The 20,657-nt window shown below is 37.3% G+C and overlaps 2 protein-coding genes and 2 pseudogenes across 2 annotated transcripts; 2 read left to right on the plus strand and 2 right to left on the minus strand.

Moving 5' to 3' along the window:
• Nucleotides 1–619: 619 nt before the first annotated feature.
• Nucleotides 620–1,493, minus strand: LOC149906064 (uncharacterized). Its single transcript, XM_090105898.1, has one exon. It carries the CDS (start codon nt 1,289–1,291, stop codon nt 734–736), a length of 558 nt encoding a protein of 185 aa, XP_089962024.1. The 5' UTR covers nt 1,292–1,493; the 3' UTR covers nt 620–733.
• Nucleotides 1,494–5,251: 3,758 nt separating this feature from the next.
• LOC149906065 (uncharacterized) lies at nt 5,252–6,231 on the minus strand. Its single transcript, XM_090105606.1, has 2 exons — nt 5,735–6,231; nt 5,252–5,481 (listed from the first exon to the last, which is right to left on the minus strand). Exons 1-2 carry the CDS (start codon nt 6,166–6,168, stop codon nt 5,421–5,423), a joined length of 495 nt encoding a protein of 164 aa, XP_089961732.1. The 5' UTR covers nt 6,169–6,231; the 3' UTR covers nt 5,252–5,420.
• Nucleotides 6,232–16,813: 10,582 nt separating this feature from the next.
• Nucleotides 16,814–17,792, plus strand: LOC149906066 (uncharacterized; annotated as a pseudogene).
• Nucleotides 17,793–18,254: 462 nt separating this feature from the next.
• Nucleotides 18,255–18,995, plus strand: LOC149906067 (uncharacterized; annotated as a pseudogene).
• Nucleotides 18,996–20,657: the final 1,662 nt, after the last annotated feature.

A 20,657-nucleotide genomic window follows, 5' to 3' on the forward strand; every position in this document is an offset into this window, starting at 1 on the left:
AACGCAGCACTGCCATTTATAAAACAAATTGAATTGAATTATATTTGGGATTGTAGCCTTACTTTGAGTCCCTTAAACCTTAGAGTTACCCGGGTGCTTGAGTGCACATTCGTTACTATAATGTATGAACATTTGCGCAAGACATAAAACATGATAAACTGCAAAATGCTCTTCTGTTTAGTTGCCTCTTACATAATAATCTATCAATATAGATGGACTAATATAAGGATTACTATACTAATATAAGGATACATTATTTACTTCAGTTCCTTTAGAAATTTAAATTAAGTATCTAATTCTTAGCAGAGATTAGACTTGAACTATACGTGACCAGAAACCTAACAATGGAATATGCACTTTCGAGAATAGATAACTGTGGATGGCGCGGCGCACTCGCATATCTGTTGTTTCTACATATACTTACCTACTTGGTTACAAAACGTGATAAAGTACAGTTATTACTGTAATAGATTAAAAATATGTAATTGCTAAGTTATGAACGCAAAGGACGTAAACATCCATATTATTCATTACTTGAATAGTTCTTGTTAGTATTATCATGGGTATTATCATAATTAACATGCTCAATGTTTATTACGAAAGGAAATAAAATAATGAATAAACAAAACTAAAAACTTTTACTTAAATATAAATTAATTTACAAATAAATTACATAGTATGTCGTACAGGCACAAATAAATAGTATTCCTAATCATATAGACGAGAGATCATGTTACGAGGGCACAGGGATGACTTCAGGCGCGTCTGAAGGAGACACTTGAGAGCGGGAGCGGCAGACGAGGGTCACGGGATCTCTCTCACGGTCGGGGCCGCACTGCTCTGTCGCACCAATCAGCTGGTATTCCACCTTCTCAGGCGCATCGGTCTCCAACCGCCTTCTGCCAGCAATGACGACATCCGCATCCGCGTCAGCATTCCGCCCGTCGGCCTCCGCTCGCCGCTCCCCTTCAGAGCCAATCTCCACCCGGTAGGGCTCGCTCGGCTCCACGAACGCCTCCATCACATGAACATCGGCCCTCTCCTGGATCTCGTCACTGGGATTCTGTTTCGCGCTCTTTAGCCAACTTAAATCTAATAGGCTGTTAGGAATCTTTTGTGGAATTGCAACGAGGAAGACGACGTTTTGGACGTCCGCTTGTACATTGACTTCGCCCTCTTGCCGCTGGTCGTAGGTAGCGGGCGCGGCGGCCGCGAGAGCGAGGGAAGCGAGGATGAGCAGCATGGTGCGTGCAGCCGGAGCACCTCCTTGGTATTGACTGCGCGCGGTCATCTCCCGCGCCGCTTTTACCGGACACTGGTGAACCAGTCGCCAGATGAATCGAGCACACTGTAACGGTTTACGACGCGGACGCTCTCCTTAACTTTGCATTTATACTGAGCGACTATCACTTTGTTATTATCAGAGAGGTGATGGTATTAAAAAGCTATCACTATTAGGTTTGTCCCATTAGTAATTTTAGTAAATTATTAGTAATTTATATAAAATAAAATTTATTTAACGTCATGTGCGTACTTGTTAAAGATCAAGAAGTATGTGAGGAAGCCATATCGAGATCGTGGTGGCTCGCAGTGTCGTCACCTTTGACAGTGACTTGGGTTCATTAATTCGATAACTGGGTTTCTCGCACGCGCGCTTTATTTTTGTATTATTTTTTTCAGTCTGTGAGTAGAAGGAAAAATATTAAAGTACCTATATTACGTTAAATTATTTGTCGAGACTTAAGACTACTTTCATGAATACGGTCTGCATTAATAAAAATCAAAGCTGTTCACAATAGTATTTTTTATCACTTGGCATGTAATGATTTTGCCTTAGGCATTAAAATCGAAAAGGAGCCTCTTAAGAATGTCCCAGGAGTTTGTAAAAATTACGTTAATAATTGATAACAATACCTATAAAGTAAGCAGATATAAGGTATTCCGATCAGCCACTATATGTATTTTAACACCGCATTTCTAAAGTTATAGGGAACAAAGGATAGAGCTACTGATTACCTAAGTACTCCTATTCCAGATTCCTCTAGGCTCTAATATCATTTAGTTTTTTTCATATCCATTATTACACAATTTATATTCATTATCAAGTGTTTTTTCTCTTGTTAATAGAACCAGTAAATCTACATATCACAAATCATGCATACAAATAAGTATAGTTGTACATCTTTACTTCCACGAAACGTTCGATCAGTCTTGATATGGGACTAAACAGCCCGGCTCAACTTTGGCTCTAGAATCAACATAATAATAAAGTCAAAAATTACCTTTATTACTCGTCAATAACACAAATTTCTAGAAGGTGAAAGAAGTTCAAAATTGGTTAAGGCTCTTTTTCATTTTAGTACTTTTCCTTCGCAAACTTTATAAGCAATCAAATCTTTCCTCTATTGAATATACTGAAGATGTTTAGAACTGTAGGAAATGTAGAGTTAATACTGTTAATTATTATCGGCTTAAAAACAAGCATCCATTTACAGAGATAATCCCTACAGTTTTCACAACCGTTATGGGATCTCGTTAAACTGGTAGACTTGCTGGAATGACAGTTTTCCGACCAGGAAGATATCAATAATGTTATACAATTACGGAGTCGTTATTGATGCTGAGAAGAAACTTAGCTTGCAAGTGATGTGATTATGCAAGAATGTGCAGTTATTATAATGTAAATTACGATAATCGTTCGCAACTATGTCATAACAAAAGGATTTTACATCACTCTAATATATAATTAATAATAAGTTGGACTTTAAGACAAACAAGTGTGAACATTACTAGTAAAATAATTTTATTATTTTTTAATCTAAAATAAATTAACTAAATATTGTATTCATTTCATAATTACTGCTCTATATAATAAGAGTCCCTTATCCTTTTTCTTACGAACTTTTGCCTCGGAAGATATCGAGGCTCTCTCCTCTTGTCTCTGTAGTCTGTTCAAACTGTAAAAAACACTCCTTCGAATACCTTATATGATTTCATTTATGCCTATATTATATACTTTATCGGACTCAATTTCATTTTAGTATGTATGTACTTTTGCCCATTATCGTATATTATATCGTTAACTTGAAACAGGAAATAACATACAAAGTAGGTCGAACAATTAAATTATCTCCTTTCTGGGGACAAAACGTTCAATAAATTTGATATAACGTACGAAAATAAATTATAATCTAAGTTTTGAGACAAAAATAGAATATAAATACGCATATTTATTAATGTTATGAAGCAACATAATGTTTTTATCTACATGGAGGGCAAACGAGCACATATGTGTCATTTAAAAGTAATTTTACTAATTAAATCACTGATAATCAAAAGATTACAATATATGGAAATTTCGATCAAATTCAATCGATCTCTTTTGAAAATTGCAGAAGGTATCTACTTTTTACTTATTGATGATTTGATAAATTTCTACTCGTGAGTATATGTGAGTTTTAATTCATAAAAAACACGGGAGGATAACTACCTACGTCTAGAGTTACTTTTCAAATTCAAATTCAAATTTCTTTATTTGCAGAATGTAGATTTACAAAGATGTTAGGCAGGTACATATTACATAGACTCTTAAACATTCTGGCTCTTAATTGAGCATGCAAATATATTATAAATTATAATAAATAATTTTATATTACACAAAACTAGATCCCATTACCTACAAAATTATAGCAGCTATTATAAATTTTTACAAACAAATAATTCGGTCGAATATTCGGTTCGGAAATTAGTTATTTTTACATAATACATATTATTATAATAAATAAAGATACAAAAGTCAATACAATATTTAAGCCTAAGCCAAGTCCTCGTTCATCTTAAATGTCAGAAATTCATTCACCGTATAAAAGCATTTTTGTTTCAGAAATGAAGTTATCCTCCATTTAAATTTATTAAGATTAAAACTCCTTATATTTGCGGGAAAGTGATTATAAATTTTTATAGCCATTCCTTGACAATTGGCACAAAATAATTTTGATTTACACATGGGGAAGCGTAGTCGGGTGGGATCCCTAGTCTGAAACAGGCAGTCTTCTTCAAAAGTAACAAAATTATGTGTATGTTTTACTTGTTACTTTGTTACTTGTTACTTTTTAGTACCAACTTTTTATCCTAAAGCAATTCCAATCTCACAGTAAAAACTAACGCTCCGTTATCCATTACAGAAATCGCGTTTTTCAACAACTTTATACGTTTGCGGTAAAGGGAGTTGAAATCTTTAACTCAACCAACCGACTTGTAATCTATATCTATACTAATATTATAGAGCTGAAGAATTTGTTTGTTTGAATGCGCTTATCTCAGGAACTACTGGTGCGATTTGAAAAATTCTCTCGGTGATAGATAGCCTATTTATCGAGGAATGCTATATTATGCTATATTTTATCTCGCTTAGACAGACAAAAGCGGAGCAATGCGGGTAAAACTGCGGGACACAGCTAGTACGGTATTTATCTAAACATCGTAATGACCGCGACAATCGACATGTGACCTAAGTAGGTAAAAAGTAGGTAGATACAATTATTCTCGCGACAAAATAAACAATAATTAAAGGTAGAGAGAGCACACTGCACAATCTCGATATTTAATTATCTATAATTATTTAATTATAATGCACAGTGGAACTAAACAATTAGTAAATCTATTATAGCGTTAAATAATTTTATTTGACAAAAGGCCGGCATTATTGCTAAAGCAAGGCTAAAGCATAGATGTTTGCATTTATCATTACTGTATGTCTCAATTTGATAATACCTTGTCCAAATATTATTTTGGACATTACAAACGAAAATAATTATTTAATATAATATCATTTTTATACAGAACTTAGCTATAGCTAGGTACTAACTAGTTCACTATTAGTTTACAATAAGTACTAAAGAGGGAAAGTATATTTTGTATGGGGTAATCTTCGGAAGTATCTACAGATCTGATCACGAAATTTATTTCACTAATAGAAAGCTACTCTAAAGCTACGCTATAAGTGGCATAGGTCATTTTTTACCCGGGTCAATTCAAACCAAGGGGCAAGCGTCTGAATCAAGAATAAACATATTAATTAAAATAAAATAAGCGTTTTGAAACCAATAATTATCACAATTCTGTGGGATAATTTTACTTAAAAAAATTTTTGCTTGTAACTACCTACCTAGTAACTAAAAGATTTTTAAATATTTCCTTTGTATAAGAATGACAGGGTCTACGAATTGAGGGCAAGAATAATAATGCATCATTTTGGGATTTTTCAATAAGAATTCACATTTATTTTTAACAAAACAGTTCATGTACAAGTACACACCTAAAACTAATTCAATCACTTAAAACTAATAAATGCATTAATCATATCACGCGATCCATGGCTACATGTTAGACAAGTATCAAATATTAGATTTAGATTCCTTCTACTGATGGCGATTCCTTCGTAGTAAGGGCAGCAACATGTTCGCTAGACGATATTTCAATCTGAAACAATATAAAATTTTATTGACAGGTGATCTTAATATTATCTTACGGACGTTGAACCTAAAAATGGAGGCACTTTCTACTACCTTTTATAAGAATATTTGTTTACGTTTGTATAAAAAGATAAATAAGGATAATAGTAAATAATACATAGTTTTTTTAAAATGACAAATGTTAAGTTACAAAGGGAATGAAAATTAATATAATTTTGATAGTTAGTTTATAGATTGTGCGATAAAATTTCCAAATTTACCTTTGATTTTTTTCTTTCTTGCGTAAGCTCCCATCTTTCTTCTGGCCCTTTACGTCGGAGTTAAGAGAAACATCACTAAGCGGTGACTCTGGCGTGGACTCTTCCGGTTTGCTAGCTTGTGGCTTATTTTCATCAGGCTTAGGACTCGGAGGACTGTACGGAGGCGACTGAGGTTTGTGAATTTCGTTGAAATCTTCGATATCAAGAAGGTCGCTTATATCTAAATCGGAGGCGGCGGCAAGCAGGGACTCTGCCGGCGCGATTGCTATGACAACTCCATCGATGTTAAGACGATAATTCTCCGTGCCGTTTTGCCTTTGATCGTAATGTTTATCGGCTTGTTTCTCACAGTCAGGCGCGGGCGCAGCGGCGGCAAGCACTAGGAGCGCCGAAAGCACGGCCACTTCGCAGACGACCCTCTTGTAGTTGACCATCGCGGGAGGTGTCTGTGGGTGAACTGAGCCGCGTCAGCTTGCGGGACGCGCTTTGTGGCCGCTCTCCACTGCATCTTTTATTTATTTACAGAGATAGCGGTACAGACACCGGCACCGGAGCAATCCTAACGAAACACCCGTTCCTAAACTAGAATTAATAGCAACAGGTACAATCACTTCGACTTGAAAGGGCTTTCTTTAACCGATCGCGATGTAACTAGAATCTTTTATAATAAAAAAAAAAGAATTAATATTATAATCTCTTTATTATTCTGATTATCTATGCCTTAATTTTACGTAGATGTACCTACTTTCGAAAAGTAATATTTTTAGGAAGGACGCTAAGTAAGTAGGTCCTGATTACTTATTCCAGGATTAACATTTCAACTATATGAACTGGACAATCAAACTGGTTATAATTTAAGTAACTGTAAGGATATGGAATCTAAAAATCTGATTTGTTAATATTCACAAATCCTTTCTTATATGATTATATCCACTTTACTATCCATTCTAAAAGAAAGCTCCGAAGCCTTGGACTAAATCTTAATCATTTGGGTTAATTAATTTGGATAGTCGGCTGGCACTTGGCACAGATAGCTGGTGAACCTGTCTCGATGCGCTTGCGCAGCTAACAGTACCGAGCCGATCAACGGTACATGTCTTGTTTGTCATCGCTTCATTGCTGTTTACTAGTTTACAGTTTAATTGACGGGAATGTAAAAGAACTGGACATTCTGGAATAGCGTTATTTAAAGTAATGGTGGCTAGTAAACATATTTTGAATTAGAATATTATTTGGAAGATACAATAAGATCCTTATAGATCAGAATTCTGACATATTGAAAATATAACGAGGGAGCAAATAATCATTTTCTTTTTATTCCTAAGCTTTCAAATGTGTATCAGGTGGTCAATTATGTAGAACAAAGTCCTCCGCCGCGTCTGTCTGTTCGCGGTAAGCTCAAAAAAGACCGATTTCCATTCTGTTTTCACCAATTGACAGATGGTTCTCGAGGAAGTTGTAAGTATATGTTTTGTTTAGATTAACATGTTATAAAATTTAGGAATCATCTGGAAAATAGTGTGACATAATATTAGAATATGAAACAACGATAAAAACAGCTGTGTTTTTACGATTCGTTGTGACAAACAGGACCGAGTGACCGACATTCGCTGTATTTGCATATTTATGCTTTCAGAGCGCTCACCTTTCTAAAGCTTAACGATTATACAGTTGTACCATTTACGTTATACATTGTAGGTACATAATTTTAGATATTTACTAGCGGTCCGCCCCGGCTTCGCCCGTGGTACATATGAAAAATAGATGTTGGTCGATTCTCAGACTTACCCGATATGCACAGAAAATTTCATGAGAATCGGTCCACCCGTTTCGGAGGAGTATGCAGACTAACATTGTGACACGAGAATTTTATATATAAGAAGATTTGTTTTGAAGTAGTTATGTATTTCGAAAAATGAACTATAATAGATATATATTATGACTACCTAATGGAATTTTCATGGATCAAGACTAAGTACACATTTTAAGCATTATTAATTACTAGGTTTCCGCCCGCGGCTTCGCCCGCGCAGTCAAAGAAAAACCCGCATAGTTCCCGTTCCCGTGGGATTTCCGGGATTGCGTCATTTTCCCGGGACAAAAAGTAGCCTATGTCCTTTCTCGGGTATCAAAATATCTCCATACCAAATTTCATGAAAATTGGTTCAGTAGTTTAGGCGTGATTGAGTAACAGACAGACAGACAGAGTTACTTTCGCATTTATTAATTACTCTTAATTAATCCTGGATACTAATGTATGGATGATTATTGATATCATAAATACGTGAAAGATAATATTTTAACGACAATGTGTATCATGAACGTTCACACCAAAATGGGTGAACCTTTTCTTATGGATTTTATCTTAGAGATTTTAAAGATCAAAATTATTTTTGTTTCACAAACCACTTGAAAGGGATTTATTTGTAGATGATGGAAATGTATATCAGAAATGTCTTTGCCGCAGTCGTGATGAATGTGAATGAATGTGAATGATTAATCGTGAATGTAGCTAAATAAAATAAAACAGTTTTTCAAAAATATATTTTTAATCTATTTGAATAATTAAGAAATCCAATTACAATCGAAATTTAAACATGTCAATAATATCTAAGTAAACACAACCTATAATATGCATAACCGCTCATATGCTTGAGAAAAAAAAAATGACCCCTTACTTAGCTACGCGCAACCACAGTTGCAAAAACACGATCGAGAATCTTGTTTCGCGCAACTGTGGTTGCAAAGCGACTTTCTTATTTCAATTGATTATAAACTCTATTTCATACTCTCAGAGTCTAATTTTTACGTATTTAAACCAAAGACAACTAATTGATTCGTCTATTTCTCCCCAGTACTACCAACCTTTCAAACAGAATTTTGGGAATATCTTAGTTTGTATCTTACGTGTCTTACAAGGAAGTGTTAAAATATGCCGTATTTGTTGTATTTTATTGATTTCTACTCGTGTTTACTTACCAGATTATTCTCTAACATGTGTTTTATTGTTATAAAGTAATATTTTAGTGACCGTTGTAATAAATATGTAATAAAGACGACTTTAAAAGTTAGTAGACTTTAGACGATTTCATAACTTTTTAAGGTATACGGTAATCATATATTGTAAAAATAACACAGTTTTGTATAGTATTATTACAATAGCAATCGATTACAGTCAATATATTTGAAGTACTCCTCTCGCGGAAATCATAAATTAAGTTTTAATAGCGGTGCGTCGAACGCGCGGCGCACGTTCCAGAGCACTAGCAAAGTAGGCTACCTTTATTTTTTTTGCAAGCTATTTAGCGTATTTTATTTTTGCAACTGTGGTTGCGCAAAGCATATGAGCGGTTAAGTATTGAACTAATTAATGTTTATATTGTACTAACTGAAAAACAATTTTTAAATTATATTCTAAGTCAACCACTAAACTTAACTAAAACATAATTAGATGTAATAGCGCTTAAAATTAATGTGAAATTAGAAATAGAACAATAAAATAATATCGCAAAAAGTGTAACAATTCTTATTATAAGGCACGCATTGCTAAGGAAGACTGAAAATAGAAGACAAGTGATACAAAATATCAAGGCAAATTATCCATACAATATTAACGGCGTCTGTTAATATTAGTTGTTGGTATGTTTTATATGTTTTGCACGTATCTTTTGCACGTATGGTTCTCATGTTTACAAACTTAATATGTAATCAGTCATAAAAATATATATTATGTTAATATTCTAAATGTGTCGGTACATATCAAATGAGCTTAAGTCCACTTTAGACATTTTCAAACATTTTCAAACATTTTTGATAGGGCAGGACCGCAGGAGACCCCATTCCGTCGAATGCAAAAACTCTCGTGTGCATATTATGTCTTTTTGATAGCTACCTACATATTTATTTACCTTATTTGATATCTCCGATGTGCTCACTCATTTAATGTTGGCACTTAAAATATATTATGTGCTAAATTACGCAAATTACTACATGAGAGCTTTTAATCGTATGACAACTTATATCTCAGGGAAATTTATATGATAAAAATATCTTATGTGCATGAGCGCTAGATAGGTAAAGTATTTCATAAATCATAGGTAAACTTGCTAGCCAATAGAAACAACAATGAAAGTGGGATTTTATTGCCCGAAAACCTTACCTCTGGTACTCTCTTGGTATTTAATTATTATGTGGCTCCTCCACATAAGGTTTATGTGCCACTAATTGATCATTGTTTAAGATTTAATGGTATGAAAAGGAATTTATCAACTTTTGTTTTGTTTTACATCTCAGTGGAACCATCGCAGGCTCTTTCTAGAATTGGACACTCTTGAGCAGTGTCTGCACTTTGCTGAGGAGCGGGGTCTGATTTTGCGGGAGAAAGTCTGTGGCCGCCATCGACAGCCTATGACTCTTATTACATTAGGGGGACAACTTGGTTCCTTCCGTTGCCGCAAGAGCACTTGTAGACATAAGTCAGAGAGTCGCTCCAAGGGAACTTGGTTTGAGAATGTACATCTCCCCATAAATATAGTGTTCCAGATTATGTATTTATTTAATGTGGGAGCGGACTACAACGCGTGCGAAACTGCAAAACGAGATAGAGATACAGTGCTATCAACGAAAACAATAGCCGAAAGAAAGCCGAAGATGGCTTTCAGTTTCAAGGTTAATGGCTCCAAAGAAAGGGTTTGCAAAACCTTTTTCAAAAATTTGCTGGATATTACAGATAGGTGCATAAGAACTGTGATAGAGAAGAAAAATACATCAACCGGTATTTTAGAAGGAGAAAAAAGAGGCTTGCATGGAAACCACAGAAAAGTGCCCGTTGAAATGATAGAAGTGAAAAAACACATTAACAGCATTTCTCGCATCGAAAGCCACTATTTGTGCAAGCAAACTACCAGAGAATTCGTAGACGGTGGAAAAACATTAACTGATATTTATACAGACTACAAAGAAGATTGCATAAAACACGGATTGCCTTACGACTTTAACACTAGCTTCTTTGTGCCCAAGAAGGACCAATGCGAACAATGCACAATATACCAGCTGGCCGAAGGTCCTCAAAAAGAAGTTCTGAAGGAAGACTACGAACGACATCTAGCAGAGAAGGAGAAAAGTCGTGAAGAAAAAGATAACGATAAATTGAAGGTTTCAAGAAACTTTATCGTCGCATGCTACAACCTACAAGCGGTAATGACGATACCAAATGGAGAAGTATCAACTTTCTTCTATAAGTCAAAGATAGATCGCTTGTACTTTACTATCTCTGAGCTTGCAAGAGATAATACTGAATGTTTTTTCTGGGACGAAGCGCAAGGTAACCGTGGAACAAATGAAATAGGCAGCTGTGTCTTAAAATACTTGCAAAAGATATCTTCTTTATAAACTACTACTACAACGCTGGGCAGCGTGAAACTGCAAGACGAGATAGAGATACAGTACTATCAACAAAAACAATAGCAGATTGGTTTTCATATTGTCAGGAGACTATTGTGGTGTATGAATTGGAGCACCAAGAAAGTGAGTGAAAAATTGGTGGACCTGGGAAAATTGTCCAGGTAGACGAGAGTAAATTTGGAAAACGCAAGTATAACCGAGGACGCTGTACAAAGTAATAAATGGTCATGTTCAGTGCGGAGATATTTTGAAACATGTAAACATTCATGTACCACATACATTACCATAGACACGAATCAACAAAATCTTTCACATTCCTTTTGTAAGAACTAATCTGGGTGCACAGGCTCCTCTCGTACGTATTCTTAAGGAATACAATAAACTCAACGGTGGTATTTCGGGTCTTGATATATTCGGTAGCCAGCTATCTATATTTAAAAGGTGTGTTTTTAAATTCTTGCGTACTCACAGAAATAAAATAATTACCTAGTTGATAATATAGTCCTACCTCTAGTTTTTTTTCCCACAACATAACTTAATTTTAGCATATATGTATCGTCAAATTTTGTTATGTAGTTTTCGTGAAGAAACTACTTTCACTATCTAATTGTAATATTCATTAAAAAAAATATATGTATATACATATAATGTTACAGATAAAGTTATGTACGCCGTTATTGTCATACATCTTAGATACTATGTTCAATGAATATTCTTGTAATGTTTCGTATTATGTATGATGTGGTGTTACTCAAATAAATAAATAAATAAGGACGCCGCGTTGAAGGACATTGGGTCCTCGGTATGATTGAAAACGGTAGTCAGGATCTGAGACTGGAAGTGTGTCCTAATAGTGAGAGATCTTCAGAAATACTGGTTCCACTTATACAGAAACATGTTGAGGAGGGCACAGAAATTCATACCGAATTCTGGAGAGCTTATGATTGCCTTCCTCAATATGGATACATTCACAACACACACAATTCACAAGTGTAATCACAGTGACCCAGAAAACAGATTTGTATCACTTGATGGGACACACCTAGAGGATTGAGAGCCAACTGTGGAGAAATTTAAAACGAATGTTCGCCAAGGACCAATATAAAGGAAATTTCACCGTCTGTCTCATAGAGTACAATTGGAGGAAAAAATTATTGCTAAACATAAGGATCCCTTCGAGGAATTACTGACTGCTGTAAAATATGTATATCCGGGGGCAGTGCCTACAAAAAAATCAAAATATCCCCAGGCCATCTGAAAGAAGAAGAAGTTTTGAATTAATAGGATGTCGGTCCGTGAAATCAAATGTACCGAATTATGTAATTATGTTGGTGATTTTCATAAATTATCACAAATCCGTTCTATCACTGTTTCTTTTGTTTTTAATAATGTAAAATATTAACTGACTTCTTTTATAATTTAAAGATGATTAAAACCACCCTAAATTGAGAATTAAAAAGACGAAAGTTTATGAGTACCAGTTAACCAGGTATTCCTCACTCAAGCCTCAGCAAAGATAACGTTTTTTCTTACATATGGACAGAAGACATGGCATACAAAGGCGCTAATGAAATATCTTCCTGCTAATACCATTTCATTGTCTTAATCAAATAGATTAGGTTGGAAAGAAGTGGATAAACAAGAACACTAAACCAGTTAGAATAGTTGCCAAGTGGTTGTATAATTCACAAGGGATTAAGGTCAGGTGGGGTACGTGAAACTCAGGGGGAACTAAAACGCTCATTCATAACTATAAAACAAATAAGTGTATCGATACTTCGCGCTTAGTCGGTAAAACAGAATGGCGTTTTATTGATAAAACATTGATAAAACACACTTGACCTAGGAACTAAAAGGGTCAGTACAAGGAACCAGCGAACTCAAGAACTGATCATGTATTTATTTAATGTGGGAGCGGACTACAACGCTGGGCAGCGTGAAACTGCAAGACGAGATAGAGATAGAGATAGAGATTTTAGAATTCCTCAGCATTGAGATGAACAATAATCAAAGTGGAAATCCACGGGGCAGAAGCCTGTATACCGGCGGCAACCGCCGAGCAACACGCGACGCGCAACGTGCGTATAATCACTTTAATGAACGCCAAATGCAACAGGACTGGGCTTTCGAGCCCGCTCCTTTCGACCCGTCACGTGTCAAGAACCGTAAGCCTACGGTAAGGTCTTCAACTTTTAGGAAACCAGCTAAACCATCTAGGACTGGACCTGAAGTAACTGTCGTTCCCGACACTGTCGAAGACCCAATGCGAGACGAACCGTTATATGAAATCGGACCACATCACATTCCTCACTTATTCCCGCGCAAGATGTGTATTGCCAAAACTTTGACTACTCCGGCTTCATACCGTTAGTAAATGAGACGTATGAAAAGATGCGTGGCATAGATCCTCGCTTACATGAACGATTACCCTTATCCATGTTCACCCACGCTATGTCTACCCACCTCAATCTTGAGAGATGGCTCGTAGTTCAGGACAGAATGTCCTTAATTTGAGAACCGACGCCAGGGAAATTTTACCCGATTATCAAGTATTGCCGCAGTCAATTAACGATTACATATCTCACATCTCTAGCGTTATAACGCAGGACGGGAAAGAAATAAGGCTATACTTACCTGAGGTGGCTATCCCCCAGGGTCCAATAGAAGTAAGTGGTGTTATGCAGCCGAGCGGATCATTTGGAGCGCTGAATGCGCTTAACCATAACGTTTATGAATGATACATCTCACCTCTAGTCGTGAAGAGAAAGATTATTACTTTCCATGAAAATGGCTTTCCTAACAGGCGCAATGATCGCATGCGGATTATGCAGCTTCTTGTTTGGACTACTAGTGGGGGGCGGAGCAGGGGTTTTAACAAAGCAGGCTTCAGAGCTCGAGACAGCAAAGTTGAGGATAGAGAGAGCAGCCGATAATATAACAGGTGAGAGGGTAATAATGGCCTCTTATGTTGAAACATTAGTGGAGAAAACAACAAACATATCAAATCAAGTTAGGGATGTCGGGAAAAATCTTAGTCGGATAGATACTACTACCGCGATACCTGGATTTGAACCACTAGCTGGACTAGGAAAAGTGTCTAGAGTAAAGTTGAGTAAACCTGGAAGAAGGAGAAAACAGGGGACCACTGCAAGGCACCATTCAAGGTCAAAGCGGTCGTCTCCATGGGGTGCAGTAGATAAATCAACACATTTTCTAATTGAATTAGAAGATGATGCCTCAATAAATTTTACAAGTCCTAGCTCGACAAAATTCACAACAAGGGTCTTGGATATCCCCGGAGCTTGGGCTGGTAATGGAACAAACTGGTTCTTATATGGAATACTCTGGTTACATTTATGTTCCAATCATTTATCATATGCCACACCTAGTATCTTCAGAGCTAGTTGGTAAAGGGGTTGAGTGCAATGTTACAGCAAATAAAGGCCACCAAGACCTGATAGTCCAGCTATTAAAAGAGAAAATTGGAACCTTGATACCACAACGGCAGGCAATTCGGAAAAAACGATTCATAGAAACTATGCTGCTCGGTGGTGCTGTGGCATGGAATAGGGCGTCTATCTGGTCTTTATAAGATACTGTGGAATCCTTAGACAATCAAATATCCGATATGAGGAAAAACCATCAAATTGTCACAAGCAGTATAAACACGCTGGTGGACAATCAGCATGCTATACATCATGCGGTAGATAGGCAAGCAAGGATCCTCAAAGAGTTTATGGATAGAACCTCTTGTGATGAAGTGATCTCGAATTATTTCCGAGAGGTTTATTCTACATGGTTGTCCCTGGCTCCGAATGACTTTGCACGTGTAGTGGACAGTGCATTGTCAGGAAAGATTACACCTGATTTGCTTCCGGCTACAGATGTGCTATCCGTACTATTGCGTCATCCAGCAATGGTATCCACTGCATACTCTCGGGATATGACATTACTTTATGAATTGGGCAAATTTTCGTTACATCAGGTTAATTATGACCCTTATCCTATGGTATCGGGAGTGATGATTTTCCCCCGCATCTTGATGGACAGGTCAGCAGCCCTGATGAGAGTGCATACTACGCATGCCTCTATTCCAGACGGGTTCAGGAAATTGAAACTACCAGATGTGGTTGCTTGTAAAACAAGAGGGGATTGTTGGAGTATATCGCCCACAGTGTGTAAAGAGATGTTAACACTAACCCTTTGCCCGAAAACCACAAAAATTGAATTTAACAGCTGCCTGAAAAACATTATTGAGAGTAAGAAGCCTACCTCTAGCTGTGAGTGGAGGTTATCCTCTAAGACCAAAACAGAGGTGATACCTTTTGATGGAGGGGTTCTCATCAGTGCCTCAGACATCGGGGGGAAGTGATGGTATCCCAGGGAAAAGAGCTAATAGTCCATAAAAACATTGAGCCAAGCCCAGTCCCGACTGTATTGACATCCACTGATGGAGATTATCTACACATGGGTGGTCAGATCTATCAGCTATCTCAAGAAACTTTAAAAACAGGGTATGAGATTGTGATCAACATGACAAGCCCATTGCAAAGAGAGGAGATTAATGGATTGATCGTGGAGGGATGGGTTGATGAATCCAAGATACCTCAGCTCAGATCGGCACCTTGGTCTCCACCCCATCACTATACCTGGTGGATTCTGGTTGGATCTCTAGTAGCACTAACATGCCTGATCTTTTTAGTAATTAGATATAGGATTGTATTAAAACAGCTACATTATAAAGTTAAAAATGAAATTGCTGGCTGGGTTACTGTCCCCACAGCTCCTCCGTCTTATCACCCTGGAGTTTCTCTCGCACAATCCCGGTTCGATGTTGTTGTCTAAGTAAGCACAAACCCATCACTATCTTATAATCTACACTTGTAATCCCACCAACCTATTATAGTATTTTATACTAGATGCATGCACCTTTTATATATTGATATATACTAAGAAAAACTTAAGTCTAGTAAGCATTATGACATCACTAATCAATTCTACCGTTGGTAAGGCAATGCAAAAGATATTCCCTGGTGGCCAGAAGTCTGAAATGGATCTACCCCAAACCCCTAAGAAGCCCGTTATGACGGACAAACTGGTAGGTCCTCCTGTTTACACGGGATTGACTCAGTCGGCTGTGCTTCTGCAGATGCACACCCGATTGTGTGAACTAGAGGAAGAGAACAGGAAAATAGCTGTGTTCATAAAGGACATGCAGAGGGCTGTGGAGTTTCTTCTATCTGGGGAGGCAGTGGATCCAGGGTCAACTCAAGTCGAGGCGAGAACAAAGGCGCTTAGAGACACGATGGCAGCAAGGAAAAAAGTTGTGAAACATAATATCCATCCGGCCTGTACACCCCCCTAGCATCCTCAATTGGTAGGGTGTCAAGAAAGAAGAAATGTCATACTTTATCCCATCCTGGGCAAATTGAGAGAGTTCCAGAACCCCAACCGTCTACGAGCCAGGTAAATTCATATCCTTCCTTGCACCACACGGATAGCTCAATTATAGGCCGCGCTCTGAAGAGCAAGATTCTGCTGAGAAAAGGGAGAGATCCTACTGTCATTAGGCCTACAGCACCACACGAGATGCAGGCGGAAAGGAGGGGCTGTGGAAATTACCAGGTCAAACAGCTCCCTGATGGATCTGTAGTACAGCGTGTGAGGCCCCCCAACCAGAATAGGAGGGGAGCTCCCATTGCCGGTAGAAGAATTAAGGAGACCTTTATCCCTCCTCCTGGGACTACCCAAGCTAAGCTGTCAGCTGAGTCAATTGCCATTTCACCTCGTCAACAAATTGTGGCATGTCCAGAGGATCCGTTTGCTAAAATGCTCCAAGGATTATAAAAATGCCGATTTAAGGATGTATACCTAAGAGTTTTTGAGAGAATGGATCATGGTGGACATGACACAGACATGAAGGAGTCACATCAACTGATTAGACTACCGTGGTCATGAAATCAAAGCCTTAAACTACCTCATAAATTGTAAATTGTAACATCTAGAAGAGTAACTGCTTCCCATGGCAATCAAAACGATTACAGTGCTATCAACAAAAACAATAGCAGATTGGTTTTCATATTGTCAGGAGACTATTGTGGTGTATGAATTGGAGCACCAAGAAAGCGAGTGAAAAATTGGTGGACCTGGGAAAATTGTCCAGGTAGACGAGAGTAAATTTGGAAAACGCAAGTATAACCGAGGACGCCGCGTTGAAGGACGTTGGGTCCTCGGTATGATTGAAAACGGCAGTCAGGTGCCAGGATATGAAACTGGAAGTGTGTCCTAATATGAGAGATCTTCAGAAATACTGGTCCCACTTATACAGAAACATGTTGAGGAGGGCACAGAAATTCATACTGAATTCTGGAGAGCTTATGATTGCCTTCCTCAATATGGATACATTCACAACACACACAATTCACAAGTGTAATCACAGTGACCCAGAAAAGAGATTTGTGGCACTAGATGGGACACACACCTAGACGATTGAGAGCCAACTGTGGAGAAATTTAAAACGAAAGTTCGCCAAGGACCAATATAAAGGAAATTTCACTGACTGTCTCATAGAGTACAATTGGAGGAAAAAATTATTGCTAAACATAAGGATCCCTTCAAAGAATTACTGACTGCTGTAAAATATGTATACAAATAAATATTTTATTTTTACATTATTATTTTTAAATTTTAATTTGAGGGGGAGGGATATTGGAAGTCTTAAATCGCGATTTCCCCTCCCCCCCCATCCTAAAATCGTGGGATTTTACTAATTAAACCTAACCTAACCTCAAAAATTTAAACTCAAATATCCATTCTTTTACCGGATGTTACATAAACTTATAATTTAACGGAAGACGCAAATAAACCGCGTTTGAGGCATGGAAGGCGAATCCCAATGCCACACGAGGGTTTGAAGCATTTTAAAATGGCAAATATGCAGTGAAAATCGAATCGAAAATTTTCCTACCACATACAGAACCTGCCCTTAAACAACACACCATAAGGGTAGTTTTACGGGCTGTGTATATCCGGGGGCAGTGCCTACAAAATAATCAAAATATTCCCAGGCCATCTGAATGGGGTTGGCAGAAAGAAGAAGAAGTTTTGAATTAATAGGATGACGGTCCGTGAAATCTTGCAGTTCCAGGGGCAAGTGTTTAAAACGCCAGCTCAAATGTACCGAGTTAATGTGGGAGCGGACTACAACGCTGGGCAGCGTGAATCTGCAAGACGAGATAGAGATACAGTGCTATCAACAAAAACAATAGCAGATTGGTTTTCATATTGTCAGGAGACTATTGTGGTGTATGAATTGGAGCACCAAGAAAGTGAGTGAAAAATTGGTGGACCTGGGAAAATTGTCCAGGTAGACGAGAGTAAATTTGGAAAACGCAAGTATAACCGAGGACGCCGCGTTGAAGGACATTGGGTCCTCGGTATGATTGAAAACGGCAGTCAGGATCTGAGACTGGAAGTGTGTCCTAATAGTGAGAGATCTTCAGAAATACTGGTTCCACTTATTTAGAAACATGTTGAGGAGGGCACAGAAATTCATACCGAACTCTGGAGAGCTTATGATTGCCTGCCTCAATATGGAGACATTCACAACACACACAATTCACAAGTGTAATCACAGTGACCCAGAAAACAGATTTGTGGCACTAGATGGGACACACACCTTGACCTAGAGGATTGAGAGCCAACTGTGGAGAAATTTAAAACGAAAGTTCGCCAAGGACCAATATAAAGGAAATTTCACCGACTGTCTCATAGAGTACAATTGGAGGAAAAAATTATTGCTAAACATAAGGATCCCTTCAAAGAATTACTGACTGCTGTAAAATATGTATACAAATAAATACATTATTATTACATTATTATTTTTAAATTTTAATTTGTTGGGGAGGGATATTGGAAGTCTTAAATCGCGATTTCCCCTCCCCCCCCCATCCTAAAATCGTGGGATTTGACTAATTAAACCTAACCTAACCTCAAAAATTTAAACTCAAATATCCATTCTTTTACCGGATGTTACATAAACTTATAATTTAACGGAAGACGCAAATAAACCGCGTTTGAGGCATGGAAGGCGAATCCCAATGCCACACGAGGGTTTGAAGCATTTTAAAATGGCAAATATGCAGTGAAATTCGAATCGAAAATTTTCCTACCACATACAGAACCTGCCCTTAAACAACACACCATAAGGGCAGTTTTACGGGCTGTGTATATCCGGGGGCAGTGCCTACAAAAGAATCAAAATATTCCCAGGCCATCAGAATGGGGTTGGCAGAAAGAAGAAGAAGTTTTGAATTAATAGGATGACGGTCCGTGAAATCTTGCAGTTCCAGGGGCAAGTGTTTAAAACGCCAGCTCAAATGTACCGAGTTATGTAATTATGGAGGTGATTTTCATAATAATTATCACAAAAACGTTCTATCGCTGTTTCTTTTGTTTATATAGGAAAAGTTTTACCAAAGAAAGATTTCGCGAAGATGATCGGTCAAATATGGAATACATTAGACCCGAATATATGTTCCGCTGGATTTCGAAAGGCAGGCCATTATTGACAATAAAAATGTGATCCCAGAAGAAAAATTTAATCAAAGCCTGTTGAAAGAATGGAAGTCAAGAACGACTACATTTCAGAAAAATGGTGAAAATATTGATTGTTTTCTCGCTTATGGTAAGAATAAAGAGCTGTTTGTCATAATTCCATGAATCATTGGCTAAAGGAGAGTACTATGCAAGAAATGCTACTGAAATTGATTGTCGCATTACTGCGGCACATGCCGTTACGTTAAAATACAAGTAATGTTTCATTTCCCCCACTTGACCTTACTTGTTACATTTATTACATGCATTTAATATCAGTTATTTGACATCAAAATATAATAAAATACATATTGCTACAAAATATATTATATGCTTGCTGTTATATTTAGTGACGAGAAAGTGGAAATTCAAGGGGAAAAACCAAGTGAAGTGAAGAGAACATCGTGTATGCGTACATTGACCCATGTGCTCCTAATATACCTTCTCCTTTGTTCCAAGGTTTCCACATCCCGTAACCCGCTTCACAACCTCCTTTTTCCCTCATGTACAATATATTTGTAGTACGCAAAGAGGTACAACAATTAGGTCAAGTATTATCCCGAATGGTGGAGACCATTCGAGGACTTTAAGAACAACAAGTACAATTATAACAACAATTACAAAATACAGATAAATCGGCGAGTGGAATTACATTACAAGCATACGACGAAAACGAAACGAAAGTTTCGCATCGTATTTGCAAAGGTTAGAAAATTATATTAAACTGAAAGGGGTTACAAATGTCAACACTAAATCACAGATTTTTCTGAATTGCATTTCAATACTACAAAGTTCTACCGAATAGTCTCCGAAAACCAAATCATATGATGACGTGATAAAGTTATTGAAAAATCATATAGCCCTTGAACCTGGTGAAGTAGCCCAACAGCACAAATTTTGCTTAAGACAACAATATGAATGTGAA

Source organism: Colias eurytheme, chromosome 9, assembly GCF_061535395.1.
Source record: "Colias eurytheme isolate Ceu_HAF_F1 chromosome 9, ilColEury1 Martin Lab GWU primary, whole genome shotgun sequence".
Taxonomy (NCBI): domain Eukaryota; kingdom Metazoa; phylum Arthropoda; class Insecta; order Lepidoptera; family Pieridae; genus Colias; species Colias eurytheme.

What these genes read in the sequence shown, in the direction of transcription:
- LOC149906064 (XM_090105898.1), bottom strand. Translation starts at nt 1,291, where the DNA reads ATGACCGCGCGCAGTCAATACCAAGGAGGTGCTCCGGCTGCACGCACC.
- LOC149906065 (XM_090105606.1), bottom strand. Translation starts at nt 6,168, where the DNA reads ATGGTCAACTACAAGAGGGTCGTCTGCGAAGTGGCCGTGCTTTCGGCG. An exon ending in AAGAAAGAAAAAAATCAAAG is followed by an intron (nt 5,482 to 5,734) that starts GTAAATTTGGAA and finishes ATATTGTTTCAG; the next exon opens with ATTGAAATATCGTCTAGCGA.